Source organism: Balaenoptera ricei, chromosome 5, assembly GCF_028023285.1.
Source record: "Balaenoptera ricei isolate mBalRic1 chromosome 5, mBalRic1.hap2, whole genome shotgun sequence".
Taxonomy (NCBI): domain Eukaryota; kingdom Metazoa; phylum Chordata; class Mammalia; order Artiodactyla; family Balaenopteridae; genus Balaenoptera; species Balaenoptera ricei.
Window position 1 is genome coordinate 36,906,378 of NC_082643.1, and position 15,792 is coordinate 36,922,169.

The 15,792-nt window shown below is 40.1% G+C and overlaps 1 protein-coding gene across 1 annotated transcript in view; it reads right to left on the bottom strand.

Moving 5' to 3' along the window:
- The window catches only part of RNF175 (ring finger protein 175), a 68,031-nt gene that overhangs the window by 3,848 nt on the left and 48,391 nt on the right, over window positions 1–15,792 (bottom strand). Inside the window, 3 exon segments of the mRNA XM_059923818.1 lie at window positions 4,213–4,314; window positions 7,349–7,482; window positions 11,921–12,044. Of these exon segments, the coding sequence (XP_059779801.1) occupies window positions 4,213–4,314; window positions 7,349–7,482; window positions 11,921–12,044 (360 nt within the window).

The window sequence follows — 15,792 nt, forward strand, 5'->3', positions numbered from 1 at the left end:
AGAAGTAAAGCTGTCACTGTTTGCAGATGACATGATACTATACATAGAGAATCCTAAAGATGCTACCAGAAAACTGCTAGAGCTAATCAATGAATTTGGTAAAGTAGCAGAATACAAAATTAATGCACAGAAATCTCTTGCATTCCTATACACTAATGATGAAAAATCTGAAAGTGAAATTAAGAAAACACTCCTGTTTACCATTGCAACAAAAAGAATAAAATATCTAGGAATAAACCTACCTAAGGAGACAAAAGACCTGTATGCAGAAAATTATAAGACACTGAGGAAAGAAATTAAAGATGATACAAATAGATGGAGAGATATACCATGTTCTTGGATTGGAAGAATCAACATTGTGAAAATGACTCTACTACCCAAAGCAATCTACAGATTCAATGCAATCCCTATCAAACTACCACTGGCATTTTTCACAGAACTAGAACAAAAAATTTCACAATTCGCATGGAAACACAAAAGACCCCGAATAGCCAAAGCAATCTTGAGAATGAAAAATGGAGCTGGAGGAATCAGGCTCCCTGACTTCAGACTATATTACAAAGCTACAGTAATCAAGACAGTTTGGTACTGGCACAAAAACAGAAATATAGAGCAATGGAACAGGATAGAAAGCCCAGAGATAAACCCACACACATATGGTCACCTTATCTTTGATAAAGGAGGCAAGCATATACAGTGGAGAAAAGACAGCCTCTTCAATAAGTGGTGCTGGGAAAACTGGACAGCTACATGTAAAAGTATGAAATTAGAACACTCCCTGACACCATACACAAAAATAAACTCAATATGGATTAAAGACCTAAGTGTAAGGCCAGACATTATCAAACTCTGAGAGGAAAACATAGGCAGAACACTCTATGACATAAATCACAGCAAGATCCTTTTTGATCCACCTCCTAGAGAAATGGAAATAAAAACACAAATAAACAAATGGGACCTAATGAAACTTCAAAGCTTTTGCACAGCAAAGGAAACCATAAACAAGACCAAAAGACAACCCTCAGAATGGGAGAAAATATTTGCAAATGAAGCAACTGACAAAGGATTAATCTCCAAGATTTACAAGCAGCTCATGCAGCTCAATAACAAAAAAACAAACAACCCAATCCAAAAATGGGCAGAAGACCTAAATAGACATTTCTCCAAAGAAGATATACAGATGGGCAACAGACACATGAAAGAATGCTCAACATCATTAGTCATTAGAGAAATGCAAATCAAAACTACAATGAGATATCATCTCACACCAGTCAGAATGGCCATCATCAAAAAATCTAGAAACAATAAATGCTGGAGAGGGTGTGGAGAAAGGGGAACCCTCTTGCACTGTTGGTGGGAATGTAAATTGATACAGCCACTATGGAGAACAGTATGGAAGATCCTTAAAAAACTAAAAATAGAACTACCATACGACCCAGCAATCCCACTACTGGGCATATACCCTGAGAAAACCATAATTCAAAAAGAGTCATGTACCAAAATGTTCCTTGCAGCTCTATTTACAATAGCCAGGACATGGAAGCAACCTAAGTGTCCATCATCAGATGAATGGATAAAGAAGATGTGGCACATATATACAATGGAATGTTACTGAGCCATAAAAAGAAACGAAATTGAGTTATCTGTAGTGAGGTGGATGGACCTAGCGTCTGTCATACAGAGTGAAGTAAGTTTGAAAGAGGGAAACAAATACCATATGGTAACACATATATATGGAATCTAAAAAACAAACCAAAAAATGGTCATGAAGAACCTAGGGGCAAGATGGGAATAAAGACGCAGACCTACTAGAGAATGGAATTGAGGATGCGGGGAGGGGGAAAGGTAAGCTGGGAGAAAGTGAGAGAGTGGCATGGACATATATACCCTACCAAATGTAAAACTGATAGCTAGTGGGAAGCAGCCGCATAGCACAGGGAGATCAGCTCGGTGCTTTGTGACCACCTAGAGGGGTGGGATAGGGAGGGTGGGAGGGAGGGAGATGCAAGAGGGAGGAGATATGGGGATATATGTATAGGTATAACTGATTCACTTTGTTATAAAGCAGAAAGTAACACACCATTGTAAAACAGTTATACTCCAATAAAGATGTTAAAAAAAAAAAAAGAAAAAAGTGTATGCGCTCTGAGCTGAATCTCAGTTAAGGAGGTTCCTCTACCTACAGCCACGTAGCAGAAATAGTCATTGTTATTTACACTACACCTAATTTCCAAAAATAAATCGAATCCATCCACTTTAAAATCCCCAAATATCATAATCCCAAACAAGAATTAAAGGCCATGGTCACATACTAAAAAAAAGAGGAAAGAGGGGAATGGTTACAGTGGAAAACCAAGAATAATGGGAACTACCGTAGTGAGCAAAAACAGCTCTGGCAGGAGAACTGTCAGCTCATCAGAGGGAACTCATTGCATATTACAAAGAAAAACATTAGTTCATAGATACTACATACGTTATCCTGGTATCTTTGATAAATTGTACTAAGGGAACTTAATTAATACCCGGTATCTCTGTTAGCAATGTTCTACACAGAAAGGCAGAGTTTTCACATGTAGCTTTTATCTTACACTGAGTCTCAATAAAGAGTACATGTATTTCTTTAGCTGCCTTAGAAGAATGACGATTGTTGTTAGGATGTTACATTCAGAAATAAAGTTCTGTATCTCATAGGGGAAAAAAAAGAGTACATGTAGTATTCAAAAGTTTCTTCTCTCAAGACCATTTCTTTCTCTCAGAGAAACCAATTGTCCTTTGTTATTTAAATGATTGTTAAGGTGACATTTATGATCATATCACCAATTTTATAACAAAGATTTATTTACTGCAGTTTCACAAGTAAGTTATTAACCAAAAGCTGTTCTGGACTCGTGTTAGGATGAGTGGAGGAGAGGAAGGCTCATGACAGGCCTTCAGCCTTGCCTGTGCCTGCCTCGCAGGGACTCTGCGAGGAAGGCCAGGCCTGGGAAGGGAGCTGGTGGCCGCAGAGGGTGCTCTCTGTTGTTGGCGTGCGGCTCCGAGATCCAGGGGCCCACGCACGCTGCCTCCTCCACTGCCCTGCTTGCAAGTCCTTCCTTGGTTTGCAGCCCCCAGATATGGGGGCATTGCTGCCAACAGCTGCCAGTTCAAACTAAACAGGGTTTGAAGAGTCGGCAGGGCAGGGAGCAGGGTGGGGGTCTCCTTTAGCACTGTGAATGCAGGTGACTGGAACTCAGAAGGAACAGTAAGGCTGTCACTTAGGAGAAGAGCGAGTACTTGGCAGGCAGAAACCATCCCATCAGTGCTCTTCTGCTTAAGGGGGGATATGTTTTAGTTCCATTTACACCCCTGGAAGATATACACTCTGGTCTTGCGCCAGTGGGGGGTTGAGGGCTAAGTCTTTGTAGTCAGCTCTGGATGGGGACATTCCCTTCCTGTGACCTTAAGGAGATTTGGGTTTATTCAGTTAGGGATCCCTGCTGTCTATAAAAATCCTTTTGCTGCCATTTGCTGAGCAAATCTGTAGTAGGTCTTCACTCCTTTCAATATTATTATTACTTAGGTTAGCCTAAGAAAAGATGAGCTGTAGCAAGGAATTAAAAAAGCCAAAATTCAGGGGAAAAACCCCTACTCGTGTCTGGAAATAATACAATTTGGTACACCTTAAAAATACTTTTCTATTCTAGCTCACATTTGGGGCCTTTAAAATTTCAATTCTAATCTATTTGTCTCCCCACCCACTCATCCCATCCACCTGTTACCTATCATCTATCTGTTTGCCTATCTATTATCTATCTGTCTATATCTATCTATCTATCTATCTATCTATCTATCTATCTATCTATCTATCTATCTATCATCTATCTATCTACCTATCTATCTATCTACCTACTTACCTACCTACCTATCTTATCCTTCCATATATTCACCTATCTTTCGCAATGTCCCATCACATTTCCACTAAAGCCCTAATAGTGGAATATGTGGAATATAAAGAGTAGAATGTATCTTTTTTGGCATTTAATTTCCTAACTAGAATAGTAACGTAAGCACAGGGGAGAAAAGAAACCAGAAAGTTGTTTTGAAATAGGAGGTTAGGGAGAACAGAATGTTTTCTGCTGTACCTATAATGAAGATAAGGAAAGTTTAGATTAAAGAATACATCACCAGAAAAACATTTAAGATAATATTTCATAACTTTATAAAAAAGGATACAGGTTATTGATCATCCTCTTCAAATCGACCTTCTCTTTGCAGTAAGGGCACGTCTGCTTTTTACCAATAATACACCAACCTCGGTTGCAGAATTTATGAAAGCTTAGGGATCTTGTTAGGGAAGCTTCTGGATATTAAAGGGCAAGGTCTGCTTCATGATGATGTAATGGAAGTGATCCCACCTGTAGGGCGGAGTGGTGGAGGTGGGAATGGCTCTCAGTTATGACTCAGTTGTGTCCATCACTCTCTTAGGGAGATTCTGCAGGACAAGGGAACCACCAAGTCCCAGAGGAGCCTGGAGTCAGAGCTGCAATAGCTTATGACCCTGAGGAATTTACTGATCTTCTTGGCCTTACGTGTTCTTACCTCACTCGATTCTTGTGATTAAATTAGATAAAGAATGTGGACATGGTTTTTTACAGGAATGTCTTACATATACATATCATTGTATTTCTCTGTCTCGCTTATCATGTGTTTTTCTGTGTTTACCGTAGAATCTCTCCATTCGGCTTTTTGTGCACCTACTCACTACCTACTATGTATGTAACCAGACTTGTCTTAGGCACTAGACAAGTTTAAATTATTTGTGGTCAAGAATTTGTACAAATATTTCTGTTAGCTTCATAAGTTTTTTCTCAACTTTTTATTACTGATAAAGGGCCAGTTATTTTTTAATAGAATATAAACCTATAATGAACATCTAAAACTCTAGGCATTTACAGATTCAGTTGTACACATCCCCTTGTCCAGAAAGTTTGACCCTTTGGCCCCAAAGTTGCCAGTGAACTGTATGTTTTCCTGCAGCACCAGGGACGGAGTCTTACAGAGCACAAGTCACTCTGTGTCATGACTTTCTGTGTATTTACATTTCTCTCTGGGCAATATGTTACCTGTGGGACCATGACTCATCCATCTCTGTGCTCAGCACCTTAAGCAGTACCTAAATGCCTACTTATTGAACAAATATTTGAATGAATCATTGAAAACTGATTACTTTTGCAAATGTATTTCCCCCAGGTTCCACAGCTTATAGATTTGGGTAAAATGATTAACTATAATGAGATCCATCATGTTGATTTATTTCTACAGTTGTTGACCCCAGTGTGGCTTTCTGGATCAAGATCACACAATGTGCTGCCTGGCCTGCTACACACCTGTGTGAACAACAATCATGTTCCTTCTCTAACAGACGGAGGGTATGAAGGTGGAGGCAAGTCAAGGCCATGTAGATGATTCCTCAATATTAGATCTGTGTGCAACTAAGAGTTCCCACTCTTTTATGTTCTTGGCGTTGGGGTCACGTTTGCAACGTGCTTGGGTTAACATACAGTGTATTATAACAAAGATTCTGAATCACAGCCCATACAGCTCTTCATTCAAAAGGGCTGGAGTACAGGCCCTTCTTCCAGATAGGTATGGCATTCAGGGGTCATCGAGCCAGCATCGAAATGTCCATCTCCTCTTTAATATTCTCTTTCGTCTTCAAAATCTCGTCTGCAAAGCTTCCACACTGGTAGAATTGCCGCAGAGCAAGACTCAGATCCCCGCCCCCTTGTTAATATGATTCCGGTTTGCCCACTCCTTGTTAATATGACTCATGCTAAAATGGGCCATTAATAATACTCCTTGAAAAGCAAATTTAAAGGTGACTACATTTTCGATCACATATGCACACATGTACAACAATCCCTAAGGGCTTTTAAAGGTGAAGAGAGAGAAAATACTTCCACTTGCAAATGGCAGAAGGGGCTCTGTTCCAACATTTGAAAAGTAAATCATATTTAAAACTAGGACCAGACTTGGAAAATTTCTACTAAGAATGATAGTTTTTTGGGAAAGGTATCACACTGAGAAACCACATAGACTTCCACATGGGGTATCTTTATGTTTCTCACCTTAAAATGTTAAGACTTAAAAGTTGGAATAATACATTTCAGATGAATTTGGTCCAGTTTTTGACTCTCAGGATTGAATAAATGGAATCTGTCCAGATTAAACAGAATCAAATCATGAGTGCTGCACATCTAGGGTATTACTGATTGAGTTAGGTGGGCTTCAGAGGCAAAAGACAGATGGTTTAACCACCTCATAATGCCAGAGCTTTGAACTGACTGAGTGCATAACAATATTATAAAATTGATATTGTACTATAAAATAAAGATAAATGATGCCTTTTTTTCCCTCTCTTAAGAAAAGAATTAAAATACTGATTGTTGGCCAACGCAAACACAACTCTGGTATCCAGAGTTACTTGCTCAGGCAGGGCAGGCTACTGGGCTCTTGACCTCAGCATCTTTCAGCACATGGAGATCTTCCTCACGGTTACTGGAGTCCCAGAGGATGCTGGTTTCCAGGCCCAGGCTGGTCTGGTCCCTAATACCTAAAGATCCCTCAGCCAGGAGATAGCGATTTGGGGTACAGCCCATAGGCAGAGGAACCAAATAGTCCAAGAATTGGGTGCTCACGTTTTGGTCCCTCCTTGTGTAACTTAAGGTGTCCTGCTGCCTGTGACGTTATCCTCTTTTCAAGACCAAAGCTGATACTTGGCTTCCCCCATCACCACTGTTGACACAAGCAGGTTCCCAAGGATTATTTCCAGGCAAAGAACACCACTTTGTCGTTCTTGTTCCTGTGAGACTCAGACATGGGCTCCACCTGGAGAGTCCTGAGTTCCTCCCTGCACCTGAAACTTCACTCTGTTTTTCACTCCCCAACCCTTTCTCTCTCTTGTCCTTCTTGGCTACCTGTTCGCTTATAGCTTCGCCAGCTTTCCCAGCCAGCCTCTGCACAGATGCTGCAGCCCTCCTGTCTGTGTGGCATGAAGATTCCTTTTTAAAAAAGAAATTACTGGAGGAGGAGGAGGTTCACCTCCTGCTAATTAAGAACAGTTCATTATTCAGCAGGGATTGCCAGAAAGTCTCAAAAAGAAGATGGGTGGGAGGATAAAGGCTTGGGGTTTGGGGATGAGCATTAAGCAAGGCAGAGGGTGGGGGTAAGGGGAGGAGGGGAAGGAGGAGGGAAGTGATGAGACAGTCTTCCCTGACTGGCTATGTCCCATGCCCGACACAGATTATCTGAAAATTGCCTCCTGGCACTGGCTTGATGAAGACCAAAGGGTCTCCCATGAAAAGGATACACATGCTTGCACGAAAGCTGGTAGGTGTTTTCAATGGGTCCTTCTTCATCGAGCACCACGATGATCTTCTGCCCACAGATGGCACAGATGTTGTCTGACAAGCTCCTGGTGGGCATCCCACTGACTCTGTAGAACTGTTGGGGGAAAGGAACAGAGCACCACCATTCTCGGAACACAGGGAAGCCACTGCCAGGCTTGGGAACATAGTCTTTACTGTTTCTCTGTTGGTTTAGAACTTGAAACACTTTTTCCCATAGGGACAATGCTACTGTGGGGTAAATATTTCTAGGCAAAACCCCACTGAACCCCAAATGGACCCAAAGCACATCGCTAATTATAACTACCTAACCTCCCCACCAAGGAATCCTTTGAGAGGAACAGTTTTTATCCAGAGCTGTAAGTTCAGACTCACACGGGAAGCTTTTTAAGCTCACCCAGAGCCTGATCCTTCCCTTTATTTTCCTGGAGACTCTGATTCATAGATCTGGAGTAAACCCAGGCATCTATGTATCTTTTAATTAATTTTAATATAATTAAAATTTTAATATAATCCCAAGTGATTATACGGAGCACACAGACTAATCCCATTAGAAGGCAATGCATCCAGAACCCTAATTTAAGGCACTGCGTCTCCCCAGGGCTGCAGATGAGGAGTGATTCTCAACATTGGCAGCACATTAGAATGTCTCAGAAGCTTTTTTAAAAATAAAATATTTATTTTATAATAGCTTTAAACTTAAAGATACGAAGATAGTACAGAGTTCCCATACCAAGTTTCCCCTACGAGTAACATCTTATATTAGTATGGTACATTTGTCACAATTAATGAGCCAACATTGATACATTATTATGAAATAAAGTTTATGCTTTATTCAGATTACTTGGTTTTCCCCTAATGTCCTTATTTTGTTTCAAAACCCCACCTAGGATACCATTAATTATCGTGTCTCCTTAGGCTCCTCTTGGCTTTGGCAGTTTCTCAGACTTTGGTTTTTTTCTGACTTTGACAGTTTTGGAGGCAGGTATTTTGTAGAATGTCCTTCAATTGGAATTTAGCTGATGTTTATTCTCTTGATTACGCTGGGGTTATGGTTTTAGGGAGGCAGATAACAGAGGTGAAGTGCCATTCTTACCACACCGTAGCAAGGGTACATGCAGTCAACATGACGTCACTGTTGATGTTGACCTTGATCACCTAGCTTGAGGTAGTGGTTGTCAAATTTCTCCACTATAAAGCTACTCGTCCTTTTACTTCTTTTTATACTGTACTCTTTGGAAGGAAATCATCATCACCATGAGCAGCCCACACTTAAGGAGTGGGAAGTTATAAGTTATGCTCCACCTCTGCATTAGTCAGCATTCTCCAGAGAAATGGAACTGATAGGATATGCATGAGTGTGTGTGTGTGGAGAGAGAGAGAAAGAGAGAGAGAGGGAGGGAGAGACGGAGGGAGGGAGGAGAGGGAGGGAGGGAGAGGGAGAGAGAGACTCATTTTAAAGACTTGGGGCTGGGAAGTCTGAAACCTGGAGGGCAGGCTAGCAGGCTGTAAACTCTGCAAAGAGTTATTTCAGACTTAAGGCAGAATTACTTCTTCTCTGGGAAACTTCAGTTTTTGCCCTTAAGGCCTTCGACTGATTAGCTAAGACCCATCCATATTTTCAAGGGTATTTTCTTTCCCTTAAAGTTAATCATATCTACAAAATACATTCAAAGCAACATGTAGACTGGTGTTTGATCAAACAACTGGACACCAGAGGCTAGTCAAGTTGACACATAACATTTAACCACACAACCTTCTTAAGGGTGGAGTATCTACATAAATTATGTGGAATTCTTCTGCATAGGAGATTTGTCTATTCTCCTCTATTTATTTATTTATTTAATTTATTTATCTATCCCATCATTTATTTATGTCACTATGGACTCATGGATATTTATTCTATACTTTTAGTTATAACCCAATACTATTACTACTACTACTACCTACTATTGTGTTGCTCAAATTGTTTCAGATTTGGCCATTGGGATCTCTTTCAGTTGGCTTCTATGTCTCTTTGACATATCTCCATCATTGTGGGTGTTTTCTTGTGTGGGGTTTTTTTTTGAGCACTTCCTTACTTTCTGACACTACAAGATACTCCAGGCTCATATTGTATATTCCCTGCCAAGATCAGAATCAGCCATTTTTCCAAGAAGCACTGCTTCCTCTTATTATAGAATGGTATTACAAACCAAGATCTGGGTACTCGGTGTGCTCACTGCTACTGAGGTGTCATTGCTTCTAGGGCTTCGTAGCTGACAGAGCAAGGAAATATGTCTGTATATACTAACCCATGTGTATACACATATCTATAAATATTTCTATATGTATCATCTACATTAAGATACATTAAGCTAAACATGAGTTCAGCCTGCTGTCTTTGACTCATCCATTACTACATAGATCATTCTACCCTTTTCTCCTTGCTTGTATGTAAGCTTCTGAGAGTAAGAAATGTAGCTCCCACAATCGGTCTTCCATTTACTTGGTAGTCCAATTCCAGAATACATGTATAGTGGTATCAAAATTGTTAACCCATAGCCCTGAGGGAAACTACTTTATGAACTAGCATACAGTGCTTATGTATAGTTCCTTTTGCTTTTAATATTAGATCTCCACTCATTTCAAAGTGACTTAGGTCAGCACTTTCCCCCCACCCCCTTCAGTGAGGTTATTTCATACATTTGTAATACAGTTAAACTCTTTTGTCACAGTCTACATTCTATCCTGGCATTCCCTGACATCCTAAATGATTTTTTAAGATTTGCATACCTTAAGGTTTACCCCTTCTGCTATAAAATACTGTTGATTTTGACAAATGCATAGTGTCATGTATTCACCATTAGAGTATCATACAGAATAACTTCACCACCCTAACAAATTACCTGTGCTTCACACATTCAACCCTGCTCCCTCCCTAACCCCCTGGCAACCACAGATCTCTTTAGCGTCTCCATAGCTGTACCTTTTTCAAATTGTCATAGAAGTGGAATCGTATAGTATGTAGCCTTTTCAGGCTGGCTTCTTTCACTTAGCAATATATATTTACAATTCATCCAAGTTTGGCATGGCTTAATAGCTCATTCCTTTTCCTAGGGAGCTTTTAAAACAAAGCAGATGCATTGGCTCCACTCCCAGAGTCTGACTTAATTAGTGTGGGGCTTAAGCACTGGGGTGAGAATGGAGAGTGCTCATCCTTTGCTTCCTCTTTACCTCTGTCACAAGTGTGCATGCGCACACACACACACACACACACACACACACACCATCAGTTTAAATCACAGATGGCTGTGCCAATGGCTCGAGGCAGGGGTTTTTATGTATCTGGTGGTTGGAAAGAGGATGACAGGAGATGACAAGATGTTGAAGACTGGCGGGGTGGGGTCAGGTGAGAAATCTCCAGGATGTTGGTGCTTAAAAACTTGGTTGTCTTGCCAGGTTAAACCTCTTCTTCCTGGTCCACTGGAGAACAGAGGACATACAACTCTTCTCTTCCTCTCCTGTCCATAAACAAGCACAAGAGACTTTGGGAATTTTTTAAAGGGGGGATGGCTCTGGTTTTTGTTGGAGGAACTAGGAGTGAAAATGCTCCCTCCTGTGCTCACCTTAAACCTTATAAGAAAGGCAGTTGTCTCAGAGATTACACATGCCAGGGCGATTCCAGAATTTCACTACAGAAGTTGGATTCCAGGCTCTAGGAAAAGAGTAAGATGGAGCCTACAGAGATGGGAGATGAAGTCAAGGTCTTGTTTACTCAGTCCTGTCCCATAAAGAGAGGGAGAACAACAGTCCAGAAGTTCACTCTTCTCTTGCCACTCACACTGGTTTTTCCATTTTACATCTGGCTGTGTACCAAAAGACTGGTAGAGGGCAGAGATGTGGAATTTCTGAAACCACTGGGTCTTCCCTGGAGCCCTTGGTATGCAAGTTTTTAAGAGATGTGCATGTGTTAGACACAGATGGATACTCCTAATATCTGAATCTGGAATCCATCTAACCAGAAAGTATATCCATTCTGAGTTTTAATTTTAAGAGAGTTAAAAAATAACTATTAGGGATTTTTTTAAATTCCAGGGAAGAATATTACAGTTAGAATACATTTAGCACACTTCTTTTGTTTTCTACTTCTTCAAATGCTGTATAATGATAACTGCTGTATAATGATAATGATAACATCATATCTTTATGATGAGCATTACTCTGAGGCATTGGTTGATTCTAAAGTGTTTTATGCGCATCAAATATGACTTTTATTTGCATTAGCAGAGATCAAGGTTTTTGTTATTGCTGAATTTTTACTAATCCTTTATTTTTATTTTTTTAGATTAATTTTTACTAATCCTTTATATGTTGACAATTGGAATATGCTAGACATAGTTACTTCCAGATAATCTGATGCCAGGAGAATCCAGGGAGCAGTTGGGCTGACAGAACCAAAAAAGACTTATCTGTTTTTGAAAATGGATACAAATGTGTAAGATGAGACCATTTTTCCATGTACCATAAATGATTTCAAAGAATGAAAGCAATGCTTCCCCTATAGTAGAAGCCATGTAATCTGAGCAGATCTCTGCAAAGTCTTTCCCCATTACTCCATAGTAGAGGCCATAGAACAAGGGCACGATGCCAAAATCCATGGAATCTCTAGCCTTGATTCTATTGAAAACAACAGTGAAGGGAAATAAGGACGTGGCATTTGCGGGGATGGGTGAGGGCTGCAGCTTGGAAAGTATGGGGTTGACCAAAAAGTTCATTCGGTTTGCCCAAAACCCCGAACGAACTTTTTGGCCAACCCACTAGTCCTGCCATGGTATCTAATAGAGCCTTGGGCCCCCCATTTATTTGTTTAATGTTTCTTTTTTTTTTTTTAATGAAAGAATTTAAAATTCTCTCAATTCCATTCAAATTTTACTACTCAGGGCTAAGTGGACAAAGTCATTATTGAGGGTGTTTAAAGGCTTCTTAGGACTGCAGTGCTGAGACAAGCCAACTCTAACCAGCAGTTCTCAAGCTTGGCTGCGTGTAGAAAAACCTGGGCAGCTTGTAAAAACCTCCATCCCCAGGCTGCACCCTGGGCCAATTACATCAGGCTCTCTGGGGGTGGGGCCTGTGCAGCAATATTTTTGGAGGCTCTCCAGACACCAGGTGATTGCAGTGGTCCGCTAACATTAGGAACCTCTTTAATAGTCCAATGGTTCTCAGCCCTAACTGTAGATTGGAATCACCTGGGGGAGATTTAAACATATACTGATACACGAGCCCACTTTCAGGGGCTCTAATTTAAGTGGCCTGGGCTGAGATAGGGACAGCAGCTAGGGTTGAGAATCCCTGCTATCAAACTTAGATTCTACAGAATGCTTTCAAATACTTTATCTTTCCTAAAAATATTTGAGATGGATATTATTATCCCCAATTTACCTTTGAAAAAATGGAGACTTAGAAATAATGATTTGCTTAACATGACAATTGGTACAAAACAAAACCAGGAATCAAGCGCAAAATTTGAGGCCCTTTGCTGCTATGCCGTGGTTGCCGTGTGTTAATAAAAAAAATCTTTTTGCTAGTTGGATCATATTTCAAATGCACTAGGATTCTCTACGACAACCCCTATTTCTTTTTCAAAGGTAAAGGTTTCTTTAAAAAGTAAATTAGTATCACCTCACACCAGTTAGAATGGGCATCATCAGAAAATCTACAAACAGCAAATGCTGGAGAGGGTGTGGAGGAAAGGGAATCCTCACGCACTGTTGGTGGGAATGTGAATTGATACAGCCACTATGGATAACATAGTTTAAGAACATAGTCCTTAAAAAACTAAAAATAGAATTACCATTTGACCCAGAAATCCCTCTACTGGGCATATACCCAGAGAAAACCATAATTCAAAAAGACACATGCACCCCAATGTTCATTGCAACACTATTTACAATAGCCAGGTCATGGAAGCAACCTAAATGCCCATTGACAGACGAATGGATAAAGAAGATGTGGTACATATATACAATGGAATATTACTCAGCCATAAAAAGGAATGAAATTGGGTCATTTGTAGAGATGTGGATGGATATAGAGACTGTCATACAGAGTGAAGTAAGTCAGAAAGAGAAAAATAAATATTGTACATTAATGCATATATGTGGAATCTAGAAAAATGGTGCAGATGAACAGTTTTGCAAGGCAGAAATAGAGACACAGATGTAGAGAACAAACTTATGGACACCAAGGGGGGAAAGCGGGGGTGGGGGCAGGATTGGTGGTGGTGGGATGAATTGGGAGATTGGGATTGACCTATATATACTAATACATATAAAATAGATAACTAATAAGAACCTGCTGTATTAAAAAAAAATTCAAAAAGAAAGTAAATGATTAGCTTCTAATGTAATATCTGGATCTTAATCATTGCACTTTTGATGTGCTACCTCTGTAAACAGTCTCAAATACTAGCAATGGATGTAAGTGGATCTGACTGAGTTGGGAAGGAAGCGGAGAGAGGAGAGACGTTGGGTAGTCTGTCTCTGGAACCTTCTTCTGGTGGTTTTTGTACTCTTAATTTGAGGAGGAAATGGTAAAGGCAGAGAGCTGTGTAGACCTAGAGGGCAGCCATCTTTTGGTAATGCAAACCGGGAATTCCAACACAGCGGGTGGTTTCATCCTTTCAATATTTGAGAATTGGGGCAGTGAGGAAGAATGAAGATGACCTTCCCTCCATACCCAGGGGAGCACGTATTTATAATCTAATTGATAAAAAGTGTAGCAATGAACTCGTGGTTCCACAGAAAAGAATCTTAATACCATAATGCTCAACAAAAATTAGAAGTGAAAAAAATAGTTCCTTCCCATCGGAAGGGTTAGATTCTTTGAATGCCTCACTATAGGAGAATTCCTGGTTAAGGATCTTAAAATTGTATGGATAATAATCTTGGGGCAACTCTATTCCCAAGTAACTTCATAAAAGTCCTTATGAATACTTTTACATTCATTAAAGTAATACAGACAGTATGCTGAAAAAATAAATCAGTGTCTTTCTATAGCTTAAACTAATAATAATAGATCTGTACAGTTGTTTTCTATCCCTTTCCTGCTAGAGAATGGTAGGAGTTCCCACTCTGAAAGTTTCATGAAATACTTATAAAATCAGATTGCTATGTTGCCATAGGAAGAGCCCTTCCTCCCAGGGCTGGCTCTCCATCTGATTGTCTTCCTTATTTTATTTATTTATTATTATTTTTTTCAAAATATTTTTTAAAATTTATTTTATTTTTGGCTGTGTTGGGTCTTCATTGCTGCACGTGGGCTTTCTCTAGTTGCAGCGAGCTGGGGCTACTCTTCGTTGCGGTGCATGGGCTTCTCATTGAGGTGGCTTCTCTTGTTGCAGAACATAGGCTTTAGGTATGCAGACTTCAGTAGTTGTGGCATGTGGGCTCAGTAGTTGTGGCTCACGGGCTCTAGAGCACAGGCTCAGTAGTTGTGGTGCATGGGCTTAGTTGCTCCACGGCATGTGGGATCTTCCCGGACCAGGGCTCGAATCTGTGTCCCCTGCATTGGCAGGTGGATTCTTAACCACTGCACAACCAGGGAAGCCTTGTCTTCCTTATTTTATGAGTTAAGGGTTGCTGACCTCTGCCTCTGAATTTCTGTTAAGGTCCTAGAGATTTAGAGTAACTTTGATGTGACAGATCTTCCAGGGAATTTTTCATTTGAGATGTTTTCCATGGCTGTGCAGTATGTCTTACATTCCCTTTCCAGGACATAGGTTGATTACACAGCCTCAGCTCTGCCCTCACCCATAACACATCTCAGCAACCATCTTCACAATGGGAGCATGGTTCTGAGTCATAGATATTATTATCCCAATTTCCTTTATTTCTCCCTAGACTTTCTTGTTTTTTTTATCTCTTCACCTCTTTTTCAGCGAAAGTTTCAGTACTCAGTTTCCTCTTTTCCTAACTGCTCCCAGCAAAAGAGATTTCATGGATACCAGAAACAAAATTCTAGAGCAGTGCTGTCCAGTGGAAATATAGATTGGACAAAATTAAAAGTTTTCTTGTAGCCACACTAAAAAGGTAAAAAGAAACACATGAAATAATTTCACGAATACATCCAGAGTACTATCATCTCAGCATGTAATCGATAGAAAAATTATTTTCTTTTGCTGTCTTTGAAATCCGATGTGTATTTTAGACTTACAGCACCTCTTATGTCATAATTTAAGTGCTCTGTAGTTACATAGGCTAGTGGCTACTGTATTGGACAGCATACTTCTAGAGGTTTTAAGGAAGAAGATCTATAGAAGGAAATGACACTTCAGAATTTTGTGGAAGGGAAATTTGTAGTTCAGTAAGAATTACTCTACCATAAATGTCAGCCTACTTTTTTTGTGTTTGTTTAAATTTATTTACTT